The 27,495-nt window shown below is 39.3% G+C and overlaps 1 protein-coding gene across 5 annotated transcripts in view; it reads right to left on the bottom strand.

Moving 5' to 3' along the window:
- Positions 1-24,065, bottom strand: part of tnikb (TRAF2 and NCK interacting kinase b) — a 69,353-nt gene extending 45,288 nt beyond the window's left edge. For all 5 annotated transcript variants that reach the window (XM_072378384.1, XM_072378385.1, XM_072378386.1 and 2 more), the window contains exons 1-7: positions 23,578-24,065; positions 18,578-18,643; positions 4,052-4,108; positions 3,822-3,947; positions 3,507-3,617; positions 1,464-1,554; positions 1,218-1,348 (exon numbers count right to left, since the gene is read on the bottom strand). In XM_072378384.1, coding sequence (XP_072234485.1) covers positions 1,218-1,348; positions 1,464-1,554; positions 3,507-3,617; positions 3,822-3,947; positions 4,052-4,108; positions 18,578-18,643; positions 23,578-23,685 — 690 coding nt within the window. In that variant the 5' untranslated portion in view covers positions 23,686-24,065. The remainder of the gene's footprint in view (positions 1-1,217; positions 1,349-1,463; positions 1,555-3,506; positions 3,618-3,821; positions 3,948-4,051; positions 4,109-18,577; positions 18,644-23,577) is intronic.
- Positions 24,066-27,495: the final 3,430 nt, after the last annotated feature.

The raw sequence follows: 27,495 nt of genomic DNA, 5'->3' as shown, positions 1-27,495 counted from the left end.
AACTCAACATCATGAAGTCAGTCTGGGATAACATGAAGAGAAAACATGCTGAGACAACATGAATCCACAGAGGAAGTTCTCTGAAATGTTAAAAAAATCAGCTAATTCAAGCTAGTCCAGAACCAATCTGAAATCTTTTTGAAATATTTTCAAAAATTGTAAAAAACGTAGCCAACTACCTGTGGATAAAGTGCCCTGATTTCAACACCGTCAGCTGAATCTGGTGCTTCAGAGACCGAATGTGATGAGTCAGCCTAAATCCACTGAGGAAACAAAAACCAGGCTAACACCGAGTCCTCTACCTGTCTTATATCATCAAGTCATTCCAGGATTATATGAAGACACTGGCATACCCTAAAACCACAAACACGGTTGTAGTAAAACTAGTTACATATCAGTCAAGCAGCCAGTCTATAAATGTTTAAAACTAAGTCTCTAATAAATCCAAAACTGCTCAAAAACCTGTCCCAAACCCATGTACAAATACGAAATAACAATCTATCAAATCTCTTCCAAACCAATCCATATCTGATCTAAAAATCAGTCTAAAATAGAAACAGAGGACAATGAGACAACTTGAATTTGATTTTTTTTCTCCAAGTGCAACAAGCACAACACCCAGTTCAAATCTAATTCGAAATGCAGTCCCTAACTGATCCAAAACTGGTAAAAAAATCTTTCCAAAACCAACCAAGGAATGTCCAAAACTTTAATGCTATAACCGGCCTAAAGCCAAGTCCAAGACATGTCCAGACAAAATCCAAAAAACAACACAAAATCAAGTCCAGAACCATTCCACATCTGGCCTAATGGAAATGGAGAACACTGAGACGATCTCATATCAAAGATGGACTGTTCTGCAAGATGTTTCAGTTCCAGCCTAAAATCAAAATCAAAAACAGACTTAAAAGTCTAAAATTAGTCTAAAACAGGTCCTAAACAAGTCCCATAGCAAATCTGAATCACTATAATACCTGTAACCTTTCCAAATGAAAGCAGTCTTCAGTGTATTCAATAGCAAATATCAATAGCTGTGGCTCGAGTGTACAGTGTGATTTTCCAAATGTAAGATGGGTGTTCTATGTCCTGCCCACATGTAAAAGTGTCTTTTGGCAGAACACTGGAGCATGCTCATGAGAGCGTGACTGTAGAGAAAAAGAGCTAATACTACATATAATAAGAGGTGTACTGTGAAAGTTAGTATGTATCAGGTCTACCTTGAAGTCGTATGTGGCGTCGGGGTTCTCATCACAGGCGATGACCTCGGGGGCCATCCAGTACGGCGTCCCGATAAACGTGTTCCTCCGCCCCACTGTGCGGTCCAGCTGAGCACTCACGCCAAAGTCAACTACGCAGACGCACACACAAAGGGTAGTGTTGTTTGTCTCAGGGAGGTTTAATTTAGCAAATAATCCTCACACCTCAAGTTAAAGTAATTTAATTGTGTGCTGATGCCTTCTCACCCAGTTTAACCTCAGCGTTCTCTGTCAGCAGCACGTTCTGGCCCTTGATATCTCTGTGGATGACCTTGTGTTGGTGAAGATGGGTCAAACCCTGGAAACAGAGAACATTTTAAGAAGGCTGTTAGAGAGAAAACATGTCTGCCGAGCCTTCTTCTTTCATCAGCAGAACATACGCTGCAGACCTTTATGAGGCCAAAACAAGTTTCAAAGCCAAAACAAATATTATAATCCTCCGTATTAATGATCAGAAATAAAAATGTTAAATTTACCTTTACCTTTCTGTGGAACAAGCTGCCAGTTTGGGTTCTCGCTGCCTTTAAGATTAGGCTTAAAACTTTCCTTTATTTATAGTTAGGGATGGCTCAGGATGGCTATCCTTTTAGTTATGCTGCTTTATGCTGCTTTAGGCGTAGACTGCTGGGGGACCGCCCAGCATGCCCAGGGCACTTTCCCTCAACCTTCCTTTCTTCCTTTCTCCATGTATTTATATGTCACCTGCTCTGTACCACAGTTTGGCTTTTTCTTCACACGGTACAAGCTGCATGTTTCTGATTTGTAGTTACTGGTCTGATCAACTTGTCCAGGGTTTATAGTTTGCTCTTGACTTTTTATCTTGCAATCTTTTTCTCTCTTTGTTATTCTCTCACTCAAACAAACCAGGGTAGACAGATCTCCTCGTGGGTGGTTCTGTTTGAGGTTTATTCCTGTTAAAAGAAAGTTTTTCTCTGCTCTGAGGCAACTGTTGGGTTTCTCTCTATACAATGTATGCAAAGATTAAGAGAGGAATATAGATACATCTGAGTTTGATAGCATGTTTAGAGAAGCCAGACCTGATTAATGCTTTGCACCACAGTGAGATGGTCTAACACTGAGATATCTGGTATTAACCTTCAATATGTATATATTGATATGTTAGCAAGGTGCCAGAATGTACGGGTGACCTTTAAAGGAACCCTGTGTTGAACAGAACCTGAAGATAGAGGTGCTGTTCTGCACATTCACTTTGATATAAAAAGGAATTGGCTTCTTTGTTCTTGGTCAAACATCTTTGGCATGCAAGCTGCATGACCCTGAATACTCTTCACAAGACAATTATCTGTGTTTTAGGACTGATTTAAAGATTATTTTACTGTTTTTTAAGGTTTTTAATGGTATTAGCCCAAAATATTTATCTGATTTTCTTTCGATTTATGAACCTCCAGAACCCTCAGGTCTTGTATTAATTCCTAAAGTTAGGACCAAAGCATACGGAGAAGCCTTGTTTAGCTACTATGGTCCTCATTTATGGAACATGGGACCTGAGGGCAGCAGGGAGTGTTGATATATAAAAAGCAAACTCAAGACAAACTTTTTAGTTAAACTTTTAACTGAATCTCATTTATTTATATACTTTACAATATTTTACTTCCATTTAGTTCTTTCTTATCTCACCTTTCGCCTACTTTAGGTCCACCAAGTTTTAGTTTAATTTCATTTCATTAGTTAGTACCATTACACAGACACCCATAAGACCATATGTGCAAGTTAGTGTTTTTAAGTCCATATGCACGCTTGGACTTGGATGGGTATATTGGTGGGTATGGTGGTGTGGCTGTTTTGTTATATCTTTTTCTGTTTTTATTGCTTATGTAAAGCACTTTGTGCTACATATTTTGTATAAAGAGTGCTTTACAAATAAAGATTGATTGAACTGGATTGACAGTCCAGTTTTATGAGCATTTCCTTGTCTTGTGCTTGTTTGTTCTTTAAATAAGACCTGGAAATGAAATTGAAATATAGTTTCTGGTGTAATGATTTGTTCACTTTGAATCTGCATGCAGATGAAAAATTTCTGCTTTTGTCTAGTGCAATATTACAATGTTTATCAATAAAACTAATCAATAAAGAATTCAAAGCCTGTGAGACAAGAAATACAAAAGAATTTGAATCACAAGTGGTTCCTCAGTAGAAGGTTTTGGGGGTCTCTTTTGTTTAGAACAGTAACATTTCTTATCTTTTGTCTGCTTTTTTGTTTTAAAGATAACCTGCAGTTTCAGCACTTACCCTCAGGATCTCTCTGCAGATGTAGGCGATCCACTCTTCCTTCAGAGAGTTGCCTTTGGTGTTTTTGATCAGATCTGTTACTGAACCGGCCCCACAGAACTCCATCACCAGCTGCAGGCACACAACCAATGCCACCATACACATCAGGTTGTTATAACCACAGTTTTGGGTAAAAAACACCTCTTTATGGACGTCATCGCTGACCCAATCTATTGATTTAATCTGTCACTTTTTGTCTCTGTGGATAATTTGTGTCTTCAAAACAGACATCTGCAGTTTAGCTTTTTTGATCTGCGTACTCAAACACACTCGTACCCATAACTGGTCGTCCATCCCCGGAGGGTTTTTCTTGACGAAGGCTCCATAATAGGTTGCGATGTTCCTGTGGTGGCTGTACTTCTTCAGCATGTTGATCTCAGCTTTAATCTCCTCCTCCTCATCCTGAAGCACACAAACAGAGAGATAAAGATGCTGCACAATAGTTTTTGTAACTGCTGTGATGCAGAATTAAAAGCTGTGTGTGTGTGTGTGTGTGAGACGCTTACTCCTGTGACATCCATGACCTTGATGGCAGCGAGCTGCCCTGTTTTGACATGGCGACCCTGAACAGAGACAGAGAGAGGATAACGTGGATTCATTTATTAATCTGTGTCTTAGTTCATGTTGGTGTGACATGTTGACAGAAGTCACATTTGGTGAGACGAAGTCTGATTGGAAACAAATCAAACATTAGTATGCAGAGAAATGCCTTTCATAAATTCATTGTTTTAGAAAGGGTTTCAGCACCCATTCTGCAGGGAAAGTGGACAATGTCCTTTAAATTATTCAGATATCTGGTTTTCTCTATCTATTGTTCCTGTTTTTTTAAAGACGTGGACTGTAATTTTGTTCCTGAAATCTTCTTTGTAATGAGAAAACATCCCCAAAGGCCTCTGTAAAAGCAACAAAGGTTGACAAGAAAATCTATACTAAGATACTAATGGATACTGAAAATTAGTATCTGATTAGTTTCTCACTCGAGTTATTGACTGAAATATGTCCGACGTCACAATGCAATGGACTGTCTGAGAAATTCTGCCGCTTTTAACTTAGTGTGACATTAGCATACTTCTTATATATTTCTAGATAGTACTCTTTTTAGTTAGTATATTGGCAACATACTGTTGAAAGGGTGAATATATTTTAAATATAATAAGGTATATAATGTTTCACTAGAGTAAGTTAGAAGTGTATATATGAATTTCAGACACTGTTGTTGATATGTGAGCTCTTCTTATGTAATGCTGTCCTGAGCTGTTGAGTTCACATCCTACAAATGTCCTTGAGACATGAGTCTGTCTGCAGCCTTCATTAGTGATAACAGCATGCTTCTTCTTTCCATATGAACCTAGTCACACCTGGAAGCAGCTAATTGTTCCGGGAATAAAACACAGGCAACCACATCTCACATACAGAGAAATTACTACACTTTATAATATCTTAAATTTGCTCTACTTTAAATACAAGATTTTGCATTTTTCTAAATTTTAAACTCAATATTTTGTCATGTTTTTTACACATCTTCTATCTAGTTCACCCTCATTGTTTGGTTTCTCTAGATTTTTCTCAGCCTTTTGCAATTGTCAAGCTCTGAGTCCTCAACCACACCTCCTGTTTTCCCAGTTGGAAAAACAGCTGACTCAAACAGAGTTTTGCAGGCAGGATTAAGAGTGAAAACATGATCTTCATACTAAATCCATTCAATCATAAATGACACTGACTCAGACATGCAGGTTGTTTAAATTCTAATAACATGGCCCTCCCCACACGTGGCTTGAAGTGTATTGTTCTACCAACAAAAATCCACTAATGCTCAAGTTCAGACAGCACAATGTTTTCATTTGTATCACATGTGTCAAAGTAGGTGATTAAAGACTCAGAAATTCTTGCTGCAACTTGAACAAGATGCATGACAGAAAACAAATTTATCCCTGACTAACTGCTGTCTTTGATGATGTCACTGAAAGAGAGTTTTCTGTGTCTTTTAACATTGACAAGCTCAGTCTTAATATCTGACATATAAATTATGCACATCAGCATCATGGCTCTATCACACTGAATTTGGTAACAACATCATTCTGACTAAACAACAGTTAGGGACATCCCTAATTCAGCTTCGACTAGTCTGATAAATGCAGATAAACAAAAGTTATTATGGTCAAAGCATGTGAAGTTGCTCATGCGAGGTCTCCTGTTGGATTAGTGCTTAGAGCATTGTTAGCACTGTGGCTGTTTTGATGAGATAGTTAGAGAATGCTCTGCAGAGCTCCTGTGCTGCAGCTTAAACAAATCACTCAGGCTGAAAGATGTCAGCTGGCAGATGTCAGCTTTTGATATCCAGTTATCAGAAGCTTTTTGTCTGCTATTGTTGCTGGAAAAGGTGGCATAACTTTAATTTCATGGGTGTCATTACGTCTTCAGAGGTCCAGGCGGATGTGTGTGATACTGAAACTGAAACTGTGACACATAGTGTGATGACTTTACAGTTTTTTATAGAAAAATACCATGCTACCCGTTAGACATAACTCTGAGCCAAGCCCTGAACAGCGGTGGGCTTCCCTGTCCCCATTAAAAACAGCAAACAGTAACCCTGGTCGAGCATCAGACTCAGAGGCAGAGCCAACTGAAAATAAAAAGGCCAAAATATATTCGTTTTGGACTGCTTACGATAAAAATGTCCAATTTGATGCGCTTCATCTGTCTCAAAGAATTTGGTTATAGTGCTTTTGTTGTAAAAGTGTTCAATTACAGAGTTAAAACACTGAAAGAAACACACAATGTTGATGTGACAACTGTCTGACCAACAATGCACCCTTCCTTAGCATTTCAGTGTCAGACAAAAATGTTACTCAAGTGACTTATGATAAAATTCAATGCAGTCAGAGAAGACAATTTACATAATATATTATCCTCTGGAAAAAGAACGAGTTAAATGTAAACAAGTATGCACACATCAAGACATCTACTCATCTAGACAGGTGGTGGTGCACATAAAAGAAAAAGCTAAATCTGCCAGTGAAACCAGTGCAAGAAGTTAGTCTGGAGCCCTGTTAGTCACATCGGTCATTTATTAACTGAACAATCCAATTCAGTCAGGACCACTGAGAGGTTATTCTGTCTATCTGCAGTTATAAAGTAGCTTATATTTGGTGGTATGACTCTGCTGTGGGCCTAAAAGCAGAAGAGAGCAGCAGCATTAACAATCCTTTTCAAACAAATATCACGATATAACATAAAATATATAGACTTCCTACTGACTAAAAGAGGTAGCAGAGTGCAGATTATTCTTTAAAATAGCATGCTGGCACTGAATCAGAGGAGTAATAACAACATGTATGTATAGAGTAACATGTTTCACTGTGTTGGCTCCTCTTTAAGCTGGATTTATTCTTCCACATTACCTGACATGTACCATCCCTCCTGAATGCACTCGGTGCCCCTTTACGGTAATTTTTTTAGGAGCAGTGAACTATTTCACAGCCCAATCTTGCTTGCTTTCCTTCTGCATCCGCAAGACAGAAAACACTGCAAATATTACTCTACAGTGCACACTTATTAAGGAGCAACACAGCGCTCAATAGGAGGAGGGAGGCAGATAGTAGCTCCATGGCCAGCAAATGACTCTTTTTACCCTCACTTTGAGGCTGCTGTTTCTCCACTTCCTTTTTTACATTCATCTGCTCTATTACTACTTTTTTACACATTAAATGTACTAGTGTTAGGATAATATCGTGGTGAGGCATATACAGAAAAACAAAATTTTTCAGGCTGTTGTGGTGACCTGCCTCTTGTGGTGTTTTAATGGTGCACAGGTACACCAGCCAACCCTGCCTCTCGCCTAATGGCAGCTGGGATAGGCTCCAGCACCCACTGAAACTCTGAATTGGATTTAGTGGGTAAAGAAAATTGATGGATGGAGGTAAACCAGCTTAAAAAATGCAGATTAAAGCTTTTGCCATTTTGGCTGTTGCAGGTTTAGAACCAGCGCTGTCAGTGTCACAACTTGCCAGTCCAGTATACCTCTACCTCCCAGAGGACAGCGGTTTTACCATGATGACATGAAAGATGGTCTTACTTTGTATCCTACAGACTGTGTTAATGATAATCACAACTCTCTGAGATAATCGTGTTGGTTTCCTGCATTTGATCAGCCCCACACAGCGGGACAGAGAATAACCTGCCATCGGGCTTGATGACCGTTTAGAAAAAGTTTTTTAAAAAAACAATAAAAAAAAAAGAAAAGATCCTTTCGTCCAATAATTATTGCCGTCAGTTTCATCAGCCTCCTTGTGGGTGCCTGTGTTTCTTTTTAAAGGTTTTTTGGTCGCAATGGGCCTGTATTTGAAAGTAGAGTGGGTACAGCAAGAGGAAAGAGGCCCGGGTTGAGACTCGAACTACATCAAGGAGCTAGAGCATCTGCACAAGCGGCACCAGCTTAACCAGTTGAGCTATCTGGCACCCAGTAAATGTTTCTGTAAAGAAAAAGTGAGCTGAGCCCATTTTTGCTGCCCCCATCACAGCATTAATTGAAAATTAATATCTAATCTCGGGTGCTGTGTTCACACTGATGTCGAGCTGCAGACGAGCAGAGTTAATTTAGTGGTAAGCCGTTTTTTTGGCCAGTGTAAACAGGGCTTATATGTGGAGTTGGGTGTGAGAACATGCTGATAACAGCTGTGATTGGTCCACCTGGTAGAGGTTTACGTGTTTTGCTTGAATGTAAAGCCCCCACGGAGCACAAATGTAAAGTGAAACATGTATTTTAACACCTTTTAACCGGGTTTTTAACACAGTGAAGGAACTTTAGTTAAAACTACTCACTTTGATCCCGAATATGAGCTAATATCCAAAACTCAGTCTCCTCCTGCAAACTCTCAAGTCAGTATCACAGTAGCTGTTAAAGCGAGAAAGTGGAAATTCATTCACCTCACCGCACAAATGCATACACACACACCATTTCCTCTCAGTAACCTAGCAACAAGCCTGGCAGTGAGGGCAACGAATAGGGGGGCTGGAGCAGGCAAAGCGATGGCAGTGTGTGTTTGTGTGCATGAGTGTGCATTAGAGGCCGTGATATTTCACACACTGGGTCACATGCACATGTGAGCTGCTCAGATTCACACGCACACACACATCTTGGTTACTCAGCGTTGCATCAGACACTGAATGTATGTGACAGGCCGAAATCACCTCCGAGTTTGGGAAGTCTTCTTCCTTTTCTCACATCTCTCTTTGTTTTGTGCTTTTGTTTTTGTGTCTTTGTGTGTCTCTCATCTTTCCTGTTCCTTCCTCACTACCTTTTAGCGCTGCCATTGTTTGATAATTCAAAGAAATTTCCCCAAAATTTTCCTGAGACATCAAGTTTACAAGAACAAGAAACACGAAGCCTTTGGTTATGACTGTCAAGCCCTTACTACTGCTCTTAAATGTGAAAAACTCGATAATGGGTGCTCTGCAGAGTGAATTTCAATTGTTGGAGTTTCCCTCAGATCTGGCAAAACCACTTTCAATGTCTTCATTAAGTACACTCGGAAAAATACACTTAATTTGTCAAAGTCTGACAGAATAACGGAAGTTAAATTTCTCCCGCAGGCCTTGGTGTTCTGCACCTGCTCCACAGTTTTTGTCTCAGCATTTAACAGGAAGCAACAGAAGAAGCTGGTAACAACAGAGAATATGCACAGAGCTGTAAAGATGTGCAGTTCACTGCTCGACATGGTAACAATTTGTCACCAGCAAATATTTTGTTGTGTGATGTAACAGATCAACCAGAAATGTACTGATTGGGATGATTCTCCCAATTTGTGTGTAAAAGTACCCTCTGAGGTTCAGAAGTAGTAAATGCTGTGGTACATCATAATTTGTAATGGACATATTTGGAACCATTTGATTACGGCACATGTAGCCATTATTTAGCGGAGGGAGACAGACAGGAAAGTTGACATGACATGCAGTAAAGTGCCACACAGGTCAGGGTTCGGCCATGGGTCAGCTCTGACAAGAACTTCAGCCTCTTTATATGAGGAGCCCTCTCAGTGAGTTAAGCTCCACAGCTCCCTACATAACTATACCTTTATCAGCCTTAAGATGAAAACAAATAGATTGACTAAAGTCTTGATACAAGGTGTGGGCTGCACTGTGTGTTGGTTTGCACAGTCACCTCACAGCAGGTAGGGTTGAATCTGAGTTTTGGCCTTTCTGTCTGGGGCATGCATGTTCTCTCTTGATTCTGTGGCTTCCTCCTACATTCAAAAACAATCCTGTAAGGTTAGCTGGTGAGAAATCGACTGAATGTGTGGGTGCATTTCTGTACCTGAGCATAAAGGGGCATTTTTGTCACTCGTGGTGCAGAATTGTTCTTTCAGGGTACAGCGCTTGTAACCTATTCGAGTAAAACTGGAGTGATGTGATTTCTAACTTTTTGATACTATTGATACTTTTTCTTTGATTTCTTATCTTGATTTCTATCGTGTTAATGAAAGTATTTCCTGTTGAACTTGCTTTAATGCCTGCAAAGCACAACAAAGATGAAGAACTATGAACAGACACTGCAACATTCAAATGATGCGTGTGGCTGCCATTAGACTACTGAGTTAGCTGAGCAGCATTGCAGCATTTATTAAAAAAGAAACTCAAGGGCTTTAAACTGTCAATGAAATAAAAAAAGGCCACTTTGATGGATGTTTAAACATATTTTAAAAGCATATGAAAGACTCCCTGGGTGAGGTGTCAAGGCCTTGTGAGCTGTACAACACTAAAGTAATATCACAAGCAAGAAACTTTTCTGGCTCCGGTTCGATTTGAATGAATTTTATTTAAATGAGTCCAGTATCCAGTTCTTCTAAAGACATCCATGTTTATCCACCTAAAAAATTAACCACACTGTGCAGAAGGAACAACAGGTTGGAGCATCTATAATCACATCAGTCCAAAAGCTGATGTTTATGAAAACACACATCATTCAACACAGCAGGCAAACTGCAGAGAAAGATAAAAGATGAACTTTTAAGGATTAAAAACAGGGAAGAAAGGCTCAGGTATGCCAAATTATGTCAACATTATTGAAGCAGTGTGGGATGACAGGGAACGGAACAAAAGGCCTGTCAACATCCAAAGAAGAGCTTTGAGATGTCCTTCAAGAAGCCTGGAGAACTATTCCTGAAGACAGAAAAGAAGAAAGAAATGACAGAAAGCTTGTCTAAGAGAGTTCAGGCTGTGTTGAAGAATAAAGGGGCTCAGACCAAATATTCACTTTCAAGCTCCTTAGAATGGTACAAACTCTGTTTTCATCTAATATAGTGTATTGTGCGTGCATGTATTTCCTGGTGATCTACAAATAAATGAGGGGTGGATCAAGACTTCTGCCCAGTACTATTTAGATATGTGTGTAAACGTGCTTCTGGGACAACAGGTTAAGTGTGTGAAGAGCTGCTGTGACTGCAGGACAAATGGCAGCGATGCTCCACAATGAAGCAATAAAAGCAGAGGCAGATAGAGCAGGGCACATGATGGAAAGCGATATCATCTCATAGAGGCTTTTTGTTTTGCTATCTCTTTTCCCCTGACGCTGACGGCCAGCCAGACAATCTCCCAAAGGTGACACAGAGCTCCCTGTGTGTTTGTGTGTGACAGAGAGATTACGACAGAGGCTTTAAAACAGTACCTGAATCCACACATGCACGGGTGGAATGATAAAGATAGAGACTGATTGAGAACAGAGGGAGTGAGGAGGAGGAAGAAGATCTGCAGATAGAAAAGAGTAAGGATATTCTTTTGAGGCAGCCTGAGGCGTTAAAACACACCTCAGGCCCCGCGTTCAGACCTGCCTCACATTCCTAACCTAAACACAAGCCTCAACACATGAAGAGAGAAAGAAATCAGACAGATACAAACACAAGTGGAGTATCCATCCCTGATCTCTAATACCACAGGCTGAAAGGAAACAGCTAGTTAGTGCAACCAGGGTGAGCGTTTGTCTGCATATAGATGCAAACCATCAAATCTGGCATTTCAGAGGTGGGCGCAGAAGTTCAACTAAATATAGAAATACTGCAGTTGCAGAGACACATTATAATTCTTTATCTGACGCTTGTTATCATTTTAAGGCCTGGAGTTGGTGCATTGGAAACTTATAAAGTATCTGCTGGAACATCAGATTACTCCAGATGAATATTTATGAAAATGCTTTGATTTCTGCTGTAAACACACCTGCTTATTACCAAGAACTGGGATCCCTTGATTTCCAGGAACTGTAGCTGAAATTTGCTTTCTTTTACGGGTGAAATATTTAGCATCTGTGTGTTGGAGTGTAAGAAAACTGAAGGCTGCTTTTGCCAAAGCAGAGATCTGCTTTTTATGGGAACTTCTCTGCAGTTTTATGTTGCTGACTAATTTTTTTCTATCACATTAAGAGCTGGAGACATTCGTGTGCTTTTATCTTTCAGTTCTGATGTGACGAAGCATTGCATCATTTCCAAAACACATAAGCAATGACTGTTGTTGGATCTGAATGGGTCAAAGCAACAAATGTGCATCCTTTCAGTATGAATCAGCTACATGTTTCTGCAGAAATCATGGCTGGATTTTTCTAAAATGTGTTCCTTTTTTTTAGATGAATCGCAGACTTTACTTTGCATGCGCTTGCATGTCTGTATAGGTGAACTAATAACTAATTTCCTTTTTCAGGTAAATTAACACAAACTGCAAAGTGAAGTCTGTGTCAAAGCAGATTCCTTTCTTTCCATAGAACTTGTTGGACTAAATACCCTGACAATATACCTGTTTTCACATTAATAGTAAGTCATCAAACAGTTACAGGACTTTGAATTGTTTTGAACAAAGTGTCTGAAACCAAAAGTTTGTTCGTAAAGTCCAAACTGATGGGGACTTCACAGAGAGCAGCGAGACACGACACATTAAATAACAGTGCACATTTTCCATTAGTCTCTCCAAGAGGACATTAACAATGTTATAACTATTCACACAAACTGGGTAAGTTTTCAGGCCAACTGTTGTGTGAACTGAGCAAGACTGAAAAAGAATGAAACAATGATGCCTTCATCCCCAAATCAGTGTGCAGAGCACTGTTCGGATACAAGACAGCAGTGATATGAAATGTCCAACAGTAATTTCCAGAACTTCTACATCTCAAACCACCAAAACACCAAACAGAAACAGCCACATGTGAAGGATTTTACTTCCCTCTGCACTATAAAAGGTGCAAAAAAGTGTCGCAGAAGGTTAAAGGATTCTTTATGGTTGCCACCTTGTTTTTCCCCCTTTTAACATAAAAGCACTTAGTAACGACAACAAATATTAACACACGTGAATAAAGAAAAAGGGCAGCTCATTTCCTGCAGCTGCACAGTAATCTGTGTGAATCAGGTACCAATAAAATATTTACTTATTTCAGCTGACACCTACATGTACGGTACTGCGTGAATCGTGTTTAACCACAACACTGATTCATCCTTTGAGATAGGAGTCTTTTTTTATACCTGAATGATTCATAGGTCAGTGTCAAGTTGCTTAATAGACAAAAAAAAAACATTACTCTAAACCAGATAAAAAGATTACAAGAAAGTCTGGCTCCTTGTAAGCAAAATATAAAGAAATGAGGACTGGATTGATACGTTTAAACAGCCATGAAGGTCTAATAAAAGAAAATTAGACAACAGGAAACAATGAAGTAATAAGTAGAGGTTTCTACTCAGGTCCTTTACTTCAGTAAAAGTATCTATATAAAGCAGTGAAAACACAGAATTACAAGTAAAAGGCTTCCATTGAATTTGTTACTCAAATGTAGGTATATGCAAAGCAGTCTCACATAAGAATATGCAAAAGCTTCGTTGGTCACAGCTGTTTCACAACACAGGCTCAAAAATGTAACAATTACTACTTTATGTGCTAAAACTGTTTATGTCCCTACATCTGCCATTTAACATCCCAACATGCGTACATTTAGAGTCACATGAAACGGCCACAAATGCTAAATACCTGTAAAATTACTGCATTGTTTCACTCTGTCATAAATGTGTCATAAACATGTTTAAAAAAAATGCTTCTGAATAGATAGGAGGAGGTTGACGGTGGTGTTAGCAACAGACTGTCACACGAAAGAACTGGGTTTGAGTCCTAATACTGTCCAACAACTATTTAGCTGTCTGCACTGCTGTCAGTCATGCTTGGTTAGGTTTTCATATCAATTAATACATGGTCACAAGTTGGCATCACGTCGCCTAAATGCCACCCTATGAAACAGAGCAGGCAAATGACAAATGTTACCCTTTGACAATTTCTGCATCTTTATAGACTGTGAAGATACATCCCACCATGCTCTATACTGGGATGTTAACACTATCTCATGAGGAATGCTCTTCCATTACGTCAGTTTAAAACCACCGTTGCCTGGTTATATTTTGTTTTGTGTGGATGAGTCTAAATCTAGTGGAAAAGAGAAGAGATGGACACTAGCATAAGTAATTGAATCGCACAGCTGAAGTTAAGATCTGCTAATTAACACGGCGGTATTATGAAGAAATCTGCTCCAAATCCAATTTCTTTAGCTAATTCGTGAAAGTAAACAAATTATAATTCTACCAGAAAGATTCAGCGATGTGTTTAACATATTAAGTCATGTGTAGTGGATGTATGATGTCAGCTCTGCAGTTTGTGTTGTGACACTGATGCGTTTTGGTCATGTGGACAAACCATTTCCACATTGTCCTGTATGTTTTAGGATAATAATATGTATCCATGTCAAATGACTGTTTATTTTTCTTTGCAGAGAAAAAGGCTTAAAAGGAGGTATTTGAGGTTGAGCCAGGACACTGAGAGGCTTGTGTCCAGTCTGGGAGCATTCTGGTATTATTTTCCGACTTATTCTCAGTATTATTTATGAAAAGATAAACACACACAACTGAAACACCAATTTTCCATTTTTAGAGGTTATCAGGGTGGCAACTTTAAATAAAAAGGCTTCAAATTCTGACAAACTGGAATCAGAAAATTTAGAAAACCATTGTAAAGACTAATACATTCATAACCAGTACTTTTACACACTGCTCTGTCATTTAATCTAAAAGAAAGCACCTTTATGAGCAACTCATGTGTTTTGTTTGCAAAATTTAACTGCAATGTTTTCGGGTAAATTAAGTGCTGCATAAAGTACAATATTCTCCTCTTAAACGTGATATAGTAGAGTTATAAAGTAGCACGGAAACACAAGACAAATACCTAAAAACTGGACTTAATTCTCCCACTGGTGGAGAAGAGGATTAAAGCCCTCATACGTCATTATCAGCGGGTGATAAAATAATTTAAATATTCATTTGTTGCTTCCCTATTAAACATTAAAGACCTGCAGTTGATTAACCTACAAGTATGAGTTACATCATTACATGACTTTTTAATGTTGTAGCCTATCCACAGCAGCTGGAATAAATGTTCCAGAGAAAATGTAACCATTTAACCACTTGAAGAAAGTACTCTTTTCTCAGGTTTTATGTATCAGGACATAACAGAAAATAATCTGATTCTTACCTCAGATGAACAACAACACACTGTGTCATTATTTATTGAACAAAACCTTTAGAGAGAAGAGGATTTTTCCTGCAACCCTTCCAAACAAGCCATACTTGTTCAGTCTTTTTCTAATTGCACTGTCATGATCTTCAACATTTAACATGCTAACTGAGGCCCGTGGAGGCTGAGATGTAGCTCTTGGCTTTTTGACCTTGAGGTGAACTTGATGGGACGTCCAATCCTGGGAAAATTGACAGTTGTCTTGTATTTTGGTTTTGGGTTTGTTGAATTCTTCTTCTTTTTCAAATAAATGTTGTTTACTTATGTCCTGCTATGTAAAACCTTGATTTTTAAGGGGTAATCCAGTAAAAATGTTATCATCAATAGTTAATTCTTACAGTCTGCATTTCTTCAGTTTTACTGCAGGAGAAAAGTATCTAAATCATAAAGAAGACAAGTAAAATGAAGTGCAACAAAATATAAAAAGGCAGCTCAGGGTAAATGTGGGGATTCAAAGACACAAGTTTGTGTTACGAAAAGTTTAACCACGTTAAACCAAGTGAATCATGTATCAGTACTCGCAAATGGGAAGTGGAAACTTGGAACACATTGTAAACATATATATATATTCATATATAATATAAATAACAAGTAGGCCCACCCTTTTCAATTCATTTCAACAAATTTAATCACTTGTCTTTATTTAAAAAACAGCAAAAGACGTGATAAAAGATGCTTCCTTGGAGTGTGGGTGTATTTAAGCTCCTGCCTACAACACACTGACATCACAACATGCAGCTTACATTACAAAGTAATGCAAAGTATGTGGGTGGTAGGTGGATGGCTTGTTCCTTCATTCAAATCAACATGTATTTACACTGTATATACCAAAATTCTTCAAAAGGGATATTATAATTATTTCCTCTAAAATGCCCATTTGTTCCTCTTAGTCTTGTTTTTCTTCCTCTGTAACAAAATTAAGGTACTTTGTTCTTTACTCAAACAATGAGATCACCCTGTAAATTGCAGGTTGTACCATCAAGTGCCATCAAATATTTAAATTCTCAGGAACTAAGATAACAAAAGACCGATTTTCAGCCTCGGTAAACAAAAGGCTGTGGCATCAGAACCTCTGACATGCACCTCCTGCAGTTATTCACCATCCCCAGACCTGCTTTTACTGACTTTACTTTCTGAGCTAAATCAAACACTTCTGTTTAGAATGTGTGTTTGTTGTTGACTCTGAATAAAACTATCAGCTGCCAGGAATCTGATGAAGATGGGACATGAATGAGGGCAGAGGAGTGTTTTTTAACTGTGTCTGCACTTCATAGCCCTCACCCACATACTTTCAGTGCCCAGGTATAGGTACATGTGTGAAAATGATTCATCTCTACTTCCTGTGATTATCAGCATCACAATGTTTTAAATCAAGCTTGGTCCTAAACTGCTTCTGGCCTAAAAGCATCTTTGAGAATCTGTTTTAACCTGCTAATTCTTACAGTGCTATGAAAGATCCTAGTTCAGGGAGATGAAAAGAGATATTCAGCCTCTGTGAGCTTCGATCAATATTACAGATTGAATAAACTCCACTTTGTGAAGGATGATTCACTGCTTAATCAGATCCAGTAAAATCTAAAGCTGCCTCCTCATTGGTCGAACCTCCTGTCCAAGCTTTTAAATGTGAGGCAAAGAGAAACAAAGGTGATGAAAAGGTCACTCTTAGCTGGATACCAAACCTAGAGAGCAGATTCTGTGGTAGCAGGTTATATATAACACAACATCTGAGTGTTTCCTGCATTAATGCTCCAGCATCATTCGGATATCCCTTCCAAAATGTAAAAAATTACTTAAATTGGGAGATAGGAGGGAAGGCAGCAGCCCAGTCATGGAAAAAACATTTAAAAGCTTTAAGAAAACATTGAATGAATGGAAATGCTGCTTAACTTCCATAAATGTCCTTGACAGAAACTAAGTGTATTTGCTTCCATACTTGACCCCTTTTGGGATGTGTTCCTACATTTTCAAGGAAATCTTGTTCAGTTTAATCCCGTTATGGGTTTGTTAGAATTTCCTGGTAAGCAGCCGTCATGTTTTGGAGCTTCCATGAATGGTGTAATTCTGTGTTAATTACATAAGCTATGGAGAAGCTCATACTAATTAATGCTCTTTAATTTCTAGCATAGTGCAGAGAGTCTTGTAGTGACAGCTCAGCTGGCAAAGATGATTTATTGTCAAGGTACATCAGCGGTAATTTGTGGTACATAAATAGTAGTTTCTTAGTTAGTTTTTGGGGACATTGAAATACAAAAAGGTATAATCCAGTGTTTGTAGCTGGTTTATGTTGTTTTGTTTAATATTGGTTATTTTCTGTTTTCCAAATTTTTTTTGGCATTTAGAGTCTTATTGGTGCAGCGTACTGCACACAAAAGTGTCTCCAGAGTTTCCTCATTCGTCTATATTCGAAAAACCAAACTCATATACCTTAAACTGTTAAGGTTCACAGAACCTGTTGGAGAGTTAGAACATGCACAATAGAATGAGCCCATTTAATTTTGGAGATGATCCTTTTCCTCAAAATGATGTGCGCTTGCATTTTTTTATGGTACCTTCTTAATCACAAACACTTAACTTTTGTGGGCCCCTTGTTAGTTGCTGTTAGATTGACTCCTGCTATCTGCTACAAGTGCTACCAAAAAGTTCCACACACAGGACAACAGATTGAAGTTATGTCACGTTAATTTCTTTAGTGCACTCGCTCATTAGCACTTTAAAAACAAGCCTCACTAGATCAAATGAATACAAAACAACAAAAGCATTAACTTTGCTTTGCAGTACAGTCGTGATTCCACACATACATGTACTTAAAGATGACAAAAAGAGCTGCAAACCCACACGTGGTGCATTCGCTCATATTGCAGAACTCTATTTTAATCTCAAGGTGTTTCAGTTTAAAGCTGAAAATTTGTTAAATTTGATGCATAATGGGGTTATGCATTTAAAACATAGCAGCAGAATTTCTACTCACTTTCAAGCTGAAATCAGTCAATTGTAGTTCTAAACGCCACAGCTATTTTCAATACATTTCTGGGGAATGATGCAGATAAATGAGTGAAATAATGAAAACCCAGGCAGTGTTAGTCCGGCTTTAAGTAGTTTAATTTTGTACAATTTCAGTCAGACTAACATGCCTTTAAATTTAAATTAGGCTACAAGATGCACTTTTTAGAAACAATTTCTAATTACTGAAAAAATATATATATTTCATGATGTGAAAGACTAAATTGAATCCTCTTTAAATTTCAAAATTTTCCTTCATTTGTCCCAACTTCCCTCCTCTGTGGACTTTGTCACTTTGAATTCTATAAAATATTATGTTTGCTATTCTTAAAAAATGGAAATAAGTTGCTTCTACATGACTTTCTGAGATTTTCCTCCCATTTTTTCTTTAACTGCAACACCAACGCCCAGATGTAATTTCCCAGTATTGTTTATATAGGTCATCTTACCTTATAGACCTGCCCATAGGTTCCATTTCCAACCAGCTCGACCAGCTCAAAGATGCCAGCTGGGTCCTGCAAGAAAGGGAGGAAGAGGTGAATGAGGAGGAGGAGATGGACAGGAGAAAGAAGAACAAATCTATTCATGAGACTATAACCCTGTCTTAACTCGACACAAGATGGATGGAGGAATTTTATAGGAAATTTGACCTTCACACACACGCATTAAGGGTTGAGTGGGAACTGCATACCTGTGGAATTACCCTGTAAAAAGCCTCCCTATGTCACCACAGTTATTATTCGTTCAATTATTAACCTTTGCGACTTGTTCTTTACTTCCAGCTTGCCACTTACAGACTCAAGGAGTTCATGGCAGATATAAATGCTCATTTCTTTAAACACGCACAGTCGTCTGATAGACCTTAACCGTCTGAACAAGTGAAATAAGAAGGTGTTACACCAGGACAAAATGCTGTCTACTAGTGACGCCAATTTTGTGGGACTAGTCATCATGAATCAAAAACATGGAGAAGCTTGAAGCAGAAAGGGTAAGTGTAGCCTCTAATGTGGCATTGTCAATTTATCAATTCTAACACAAACCACAAAATTCTCCAAAAATGAACCAATGCATGGCTGTGGTTGAGCAAGTAGAGTTTCCCCCAATGATCTTTCTGTCAAAATGTGTTGAGTGTATAATATAATTACAATAAAAGTTGTGAAACAGTGTTTGAATGTTGAATGCAGTCCTATATATCTGTAGTGCCTAAAACTAACCAAATAAAAACTGGAAACAAAAAAATAAAACAAAAAGAAACTATGGCTCAGAGTCCAGCTTTCCCAAAATCTGTAAGTACAAACTTTGTCAGTTCTCGTACATCTACACCCAGTAATGCTCGTGATCCCTGCTTGACATAGTGAAATATTATGCCAAAGTGTTATGCGGTGTGTTCAATGCAGGCTCTTCACTAAAAGCTCATATGTGACAACCTGCTTGTGTGAATATGTTGTTTTGTAGAGGCCATCATCCAAATGTAAAGTCTGTTTTGAGCAGAAAACCTAAGCAGGCTGATTAAAATCGATAAACCTCCCAAAACACAGATGCAGACCTTTAAGCTCACCTGTGTGTGTTTCATATTAACATGTGTGTGTGTTTGTGTGTGCATGTGCTAGCGTACACTGGGCCAGTTGGGACTATTCCAGTGCAGCCTCCTGAAAGGGATTATCTTAAAAAGCAACGTTCCTTTTCACTCAAGGTCAAACAGAGGCAAATCTAATCCTGAAGGACTGAGCCTAACGCACACGCACACACACACACACCCCTTCACCTGTTAAAGCTCTAACCGACTGTCAGACAACAAGCCAAAAAAAGAGAAGTGAGAGGAAAGGTGGAAGGCAAATGAAGGGAGCTAAATATAACAACTGCCTGTCTGTAACTTCCTAGCTTCTATGTTGGGAGTATTTCCCCACTGACAAATTTGTATCCAAAAGCAAGAATTTAAGAGAGTGTGAGTCCAGTTTTAAACCCATATTTTCAACAAAATATTCAATTTCTGTGTCACTAAACATAATAGGAACACTTCTTTGTAAATATTAATTGTGTTGCTGTCTCAGAATCTGAACTGTATCTCATCTTATCCCTTCCCCGTTATACAGCATTCATGATCCACTGATCTCAATTTATATTCTATACAGCTTGTATTGCAAAATTATGCTGCCATTTTGGTGAAGAACACGGGCAACACTGTCATAATATTTCATCTTGGTTTTCTCATCATACTTAGTGGCTCACGAAAAACATCAACTGATCAAGGAAAGATTATTAAGACAAACACAGAAACTGTAGAAAAGACAAAGAATTCAACCTTAAGCTAAACATTAAAAATTCTGTGCATGAAACAAGCAAGTTCAGTGATCATTTTGAACGTGAATGACTTAATATCTAAATAACTGGGTTAGTTCACATGATAAAACTGTTACAAATTCTGGTAAAATGTTTGTTTTGGTTGAAATTATGAACTTAAACATTGAAGGGATTAAACCGATACCGCCAAAACTCTGGAGTAAACAATATCTGTCACCTTATACAGAATGAGCAACATATTTGGCTGGATTACTGCATGAACTAACCAGATACAGGTTCACAGAGTCCAAACCTTGAGCTCACCTGCAACATGTCAGTGAGATTTTAAAAAGTGACAAAAAATCATTATGAAATACAAAACGACAACACAAAGCTGACCACAATGAGACAATACTATTAGATAAAGATGCAAATCGACCACAAAGAGACAAAAAGTCAGCATAAAAAGAGTCAACAACACTATGAAGATATACAAATAGACCGCAGAAAACCACGATTACAATGAGACAAAGTCATCACATAAAGATCAATGGACATATCTTTCTGTCTGGGGCATTTGATTCAGTCAATGAAGGTCAGGGGCCCATTGTGTTATAATGTGTCTCCACCATTACGAGTGTAAGATGGCTCAACTAGCTTTAATACATTTACATGGAGCCTTTTCACTGGACCTGAAACAAAACTGAGTTTTCTGGAGATATTACCACATCCAACAGGTCAGCAGTTAAGATGTGAAAGATACAAGTGAAGACCGAGATTGTTCATAAAAGTGTATTCTGCTTTAAAACACTCCTCTTCCTCCTGAATGAATCACCCAGGATGTGACATAACAGGTTATGTCCTTATGTGACACTCAAACATCTATTAATACTGCTCCCTATAGCAGAGGACTTCAACCTCAGACTGTGACACATTTAACCATCTAGTTGATAAAGAATCCAGCTGGGATTTGACATACAGTGAGAAAAGGAAAATAAGAAGACAAGTCAAACAGTTCTGTACGTATTGATCAAGCCCTCATGTCTTTAGACAATTTGTTACCAGCAGCCTGTCACAAAGCCACATCATTTGTTCCCATTTCTTTAGTTGCATCTATGAAAAACACCAAAGATAACACAGTTTGACAGACAGAAAATAGTATTTTTGCATCAACAAGGTGATTCCCAAAGAGCTATTAGCTGAAAACTTTGCATATCTCAGCATGGTGTGTCCTTAAAATATTTGAGAAAACTGGACAAGTGGAGGACAAAAGAAGAAGTGTCAGACCTAAAAAATTATCTACAGCAGATGAACAGTATCTGAAAGTGATGTCCTTAAGAAAGAAGAAAAAATCCAGCAAAGACCTGACACAAGACCTGAGAGATGCATCTGGACCTTCAGCTGATCCATCTACTGTTGGCCCAAGCCTCATCAGCAATGGTCTCCATGGAAGGGTGGCTGTCAAGAAGCCATTCTTAAGGAAGGGAAACAGGGAGAAAAGGCTCAGCTATGCCAAATGACACAAGAAGTGGACTGAAAATCAGTGGCAACAGGTCTTACGGAGGGATGAATCCTCCCCAGAGCCCGGACCTCAACATTATTGAAGCAGTGTGGGATCATCTGACAGAGAACGGAACAAAAGGCAGCCAACATCCAAAGAAGAGCTTTGATATGTCGTTCAAGAAGCCTGGAGAACTATTCTTGAAGACTACTTAAAGAAATGACAGAAAGCTTGTCTAAGAGGGTTCAGGTGGTGTTGAAGAAAAAAAAGTGCTCAGACCAAATATTCACTTTCAAGCTCCTTAGAATTGTACAAACGCTCTTTTTGTCTTTTCTAATGTATTTACATTTATGTTTGTACATTTTTCAATAAACCACTGCAGCCATTCCCCGGGGAAAGAAATTAGGGTAGATCAACACTTTTGCACAGTAGCCTGGATCTTAATAGATCATTTCGGACATGGTGCTCACAGAAACAGGAAGTGTGTGGTTGCGACATGCTTTGCATCACACTGAAATGTTTCTCTCAGCTCTCTGCTCTGTCCTGGGTGACCTAATTTCTGTTCATAATGCCACAGAAGGAGACGGCATCTTTACAGCAACATCTTGTCCAGTCTTCTCTCACGTTTTTCTGTCTTTTTAAGTGTGTGTTACAAGTGCAGACACACTGAGACAGGCGGTCCCACCCGGTCGATCATGCCCAGACTTGATCGCTGCTTTGCAGGTACAACTGAGTTGCATAAGCTGCAGGGAAGACACTCACACGCGCGTGCACAGACATGCAGCAAATTACATGTTCAGCTGCTAATGGTGAGATGGTGTGAATCCTGTAAGATCTGGTTCCCTAAAATAAGAGAGTTAATGCAGTGTGAAAGTATAATCACACACAGAGATATGCAAACACACACATTCCTGCACTGTCTCTCTTCTACACCTCCTTCCGACGTCCGCGCGCGCGCGTAAACGGCCGCTGAGATGTGATGCTGCTGTCGCCACAACATCACGAAATGGCGGAACTCGCTCCTGTTGCGGTTATCATCGCTATTATTCCCGGTGTGTTTGTGAGTGTGTGTCTTTGAGAGGGTAATGGAGAAATATAGAGCGCGCGTGCACGCTTTTATTTGTGTGTGCGCGCGAGCTCACTGGAAGGTTTATGTCCGTGTGTGTTTGTGTGAGTGCTGTGAAACTGTCAGAGACCAGGCAGCTTAACATCTGCCCCACATCGTACAGAGACTTCTATTATGCCGTCTGACGCACGTGCAGGAGTGTGGATGCACGCGTGCAGCAGCAGCAGCTTAGGGCCTCATTACATCACGTCCCAATTATTAAGAAAAGGAACATCAACAACAAACAAGAGTATCGGTGAGAGCCCACATGATCCCAGTCAGATATGTCTGATTTCCTCAACCACTGACCGCTGCGCACGAGGATTACTTCCCCCATACACACACGGTATGGGATTCATGCACGCGCACGCACACCCCAGCTCGGGCGGCAGTTAACCGGAGGAAGGTGCAGGAAGACGCATCCACCGCGGTAATTAGAGAGGAGGGTGAGGATGGAGAGGAGAAGGGAGGAGAGACAGTGGGATGGACAGGTGTTCCACACGCACGCGCGCAGAAAGAGACACCTCACACACACACACATACACGCGTAGGGAGAATTTTACCCGTAGTGCAGACAGGTCTATCTCGTCCAGACTCCGCGCAGGGGAGTCGCTCGCCATGGTTCTCTCGGTAGATACGGGACTCAAGATGGAAGCTTCCTCAACGACCATCGACCGAGAGGTGCAGAGCGGCGGGGGTGAACACACACTCCTCTAAAATAGGCCTGAACCAATCCCCCCCACCCACCCCACAAAGCAAATTCCCTATAATCCTTGTGCGGGCGATGCTTTTCCTGAAAGGAGGAATGGGCGCTCCAGGAGGGACAGAAGACGGAGGAGAAGGAGGAGCGCAGCAGGGAGGTGATGTGCGCGGAGCTCCAGGTGCTACATGCTGGTCGGAGCGGTGAATCCGCTGCTACATACCTCCACCTCGACCCCTGAACTGAAGAAGAGAGGAGAGTAATGAGGGTGACGCGCAAACAGAGAGAGGAGCGGACAGAAGCGCACAGCAGCCGTAGCGCACTGAGGGCGAACACGCTCAGTCAGTCGGTGTGGCGTAACAGCAGCGCGCTTCCCGGGAGTGGCCTGTGAGGAGGCTGCGCTACACAAGGAGACGCCCACAATATCACACACATACACACACTCACCTCTACTTAAAAGGAAGCAAATTCACACAGCTGTCCGCTGTGGTATGGCGGCTTATTCCGGCCAAAACGGACAACAAATGCCACGAAGCATTCACTGACAGCCAAGGGCGAGCACTCGCACAGGAGGGGGGCGACTGCCCTGTCCTTTTTGTTGCAAGTGCCCAAATGACTTTTATATAACCCTCATGGGACAATTCCAAGTCTAATTTACATATTAATGTCACATCAAAGGGATGCTTAGCCGAAGATATTTGTGCCTCTTGCTTGGTTTGGTCCCTTTCAGTGTCTCCATTCATTGAAAGAAAAACACCTGACTATATATAAAATCATAAATGCAACAATTAAGTAGAGTTAAGGTGGTGCTGAGGTTGAATTCTCTTGTAAACATCTGGACAAAAAATGTTCCGTCTGTTGCTTCTCAGGTTATATTTTGGTCTTAATCTAAAAAATAAAAAAACAGCAAAAGTCTGGCTCTCTGCTGAAAACTGGATTCACAACTCCACATGACAACAATCACATGTGAGAATAAAAAAGTACACCCAAAATCACATATCAGGATATAATATATATTTTTAAATCTGCTCCTTACCAGATCATAGGTAAATAAAAAAAATATATATACAGTATTCACAAATGGAAAACACTCAAGTCAGCTGTCAATCTTCCCAGGAGTGGACATCCCAACAAGTTCACCCAAAAGTCAAAAACCCAAGAGCTCAGTCTCAGTTTTTACTGAATAAATAATGACACAGTGTAATATGTCATGTGTTGTTCATCTGAGGTTGGATTTACCTAGTTTTAAGACCTGGTAAGGACTTTTTAATGATTTTCATGTCCAAATACGTTAAACAATAGAATTGACAGAGGGTGTACTTTCTTTTCATGACCTCAGGAGTTGCTCCTTTCCATATTTACTTCATGCTCTCATGTTGCTTCCAGCTGTTTCCTGGAATTCCTCAGGCGTTTCAACCATAATCTTTTTTTTTTTTTACTGTGTACAGTGTACAGTTTCAGCCAGCTAAGCTCCTCACCTGCTTTTCAGTGGTCCCACTACAACCGTCCAGACTTCAGGTAAAACTTCCAGTGTTAAGGAGCAAAATATCCCTGCTGTCACTGTTTGCTGACAGATTCTCAGCACCGACCTGTCGGGACACACCTTTAATCTGCTCTAAAGATGTTATCAGAGACCAAAATCTGCAGACAAACCGACAGTTGTTACAGCAAACCAGTTGTGTAAGCATTAGTGTAGCATGTTTGACCTTATCATAAGGCTGATTTCTGTTTTACAGAGAAGATGTACCCAAAATTAAGTTGGAACAGTGATATATAATCTGACTTTTTTTGTCAACCTAATTGCACAAGGTTGAACACTCACTCTGTATTTTATAAGCTTAACTTGCAAAATCCCAAATTCTTAACTTTGTGTTAACTTTTTGTTAAAAAAAGTTCATGTTTTGGCTGCTGGTGTGTTTTGAAACATCAGCACTGTTACAGTTAATTCACAGTGATCATGACTTTGATCGTTTTTATGAGTTTTAAACTACTAAAACCTGTTCCACACTGTTGATCCCATAAATAGTTCCGGTGCATTGTATGAAAACTTGCCCCAGAGCATAGAACAGAGGAGCAGTATCTGTGATTTTCTCACTCTAACCAGGTTTCACCAGAAAACAGGCAAAAGGTTTGCGTGTCCATGTGTCCAAAATGTTGTATCATACATGAACTGTGAGGTGGTGACGTGTCTGTTGTGTTTTTGTAGCATCCAGGTCACGTAGTGGGAGCCACAAACCATGTGTAATAAATCCTGCAGCTCTTAACAAGGTCTTAATCTTAACCATGTTCTTTAACTCCTGAAACTGATCTCTTCAACATGTCGCCACATTGTCATGCAGTGAGAACCTGGGACATGTTTGGCGTAATTTTGTAGTAATTTCTGCTTTGTCGGGTCTCTGCACTGTGAATTTGTGTTAGTCTTTTTTAGTTTTTAGTCGTTTTTTCGATGTTTTTTTAAATCCTTAGTTGTTTCATACCTATTTGTGGTCACTTAGCTTATCTCGTGTCATTTGCCATTATTTGGCATCTCTGTGATTGTGTTGCATGTGTTTGCTTGCTCATTTTAGGTCTTGTTAGTGGTTTAATTCCCTCTTTTAAAAACCTTTTTTTGTCTTTTGTGATAAAGTTATTATTGTTTTTTGTATCTATGTTGAGTTCTTGCCCATTTTAGACATAAACATACAGAGTATATCTAGTTAAGCACAGTTGTATGAGCAAACTCGTTAACAATTCAAAAGCAGAAACAAGAAGAAGTGGAACTAACAACGAGCTAACTTAGAGGAAAGGTGATTAAGGATCATATTAGAAATCAGATCTCAGATCTTCCTGAACTTAAAAACACTTCAATTTGGATATCGCTACTTATAAACCACCAGGTGCCTCTAAAAGTTTGGCTAAGTCAGTCCTTTGTAGGTAACTTATAAAAGGGCTCCAAATATTCTGAAAGAGTGGCTGTTTTTTCCTGATAACATGCATAATTCTTTCTATTGGTAGTGTTGTAAAGAATGAAAGCCATTCCTTCACAATTGGGACAGTAATCCTTCTCCATGCTAAAGCAACCACTCCCTTTGCTTATAATAATGTATTTATTTATGAAAATATGTGTAATATTCTGTGTGATCCCAAAATTGGCTTAAAAAAAACGGTGTGCAAAGTATAGAGCTTATGTCCTGAATACAAGCCTTCACTTTATTCAACATTTTTATTTGAACACTTTGCCAAAGGCAGTGAATCAGTGTATCTTGTGTCTTTTTGCTGTTGCTCTGTGATGTATTTTTTGCTCTTTTTGTTATTCTATAAACCATGATTTTGTATTTATTTCTTCTCATTTTCTATCTCTTTTTTAAATATGTTCTGTGTCTCTTGATATTTTTGTTGTTTATGTGCCTCTTTGGGGCCATTTATTCACCATCATTTTATGTATTTTCTTTCATGTGCTCTGTGACTCTTTAGCATCTCTGAAGTTATTTGGCATCTTGAGGAATTGTTTCATGTCTCTTTTTGATTTTGTTGCACATTTTATTCTCTGCTCATTTTGTATCTCTTGGTCTTTTTATTGTTGTTCTGTCTCTTCATGATACGTTGGAGTATTAGTCGTTTCTTCCTTCTTTATGCTCTTAGTTATTTTCTGTCTCTTGTGGTTGTGTTTTTTTGGCCATTTGGGATCTTAGTTGTTGGATTCGTCTTTGTGCCCTTGTTGAGTCTCATTTGTGGTTTTGGGGAATTATTCTCATTATTTGAGTCCTTTATGTTGCCTTTTTATGTTTATTTGTTCTCATTG

The sequence above is a fragment of the Leuresthes tenuis genome, unplaced genomic scaffold (assembly GCF_036924035.1).
Source record: "Leuresthes tenuis unplaced genomic scaffold, fLeuTen1.0.hap1 SCAF_24, whole genome shotgun sequence".
In the NCBI taxonomy this organism is placed as follows: Eukaryota; Metazoa; Chordata; class Actinopteri; order Atheriniformes; family Atherinopsidae; genus Leuresthes; species Leuresthes tenuis.
This window is presented reverse-complemented; position numbering and strand designations above follow the sequence as displayed.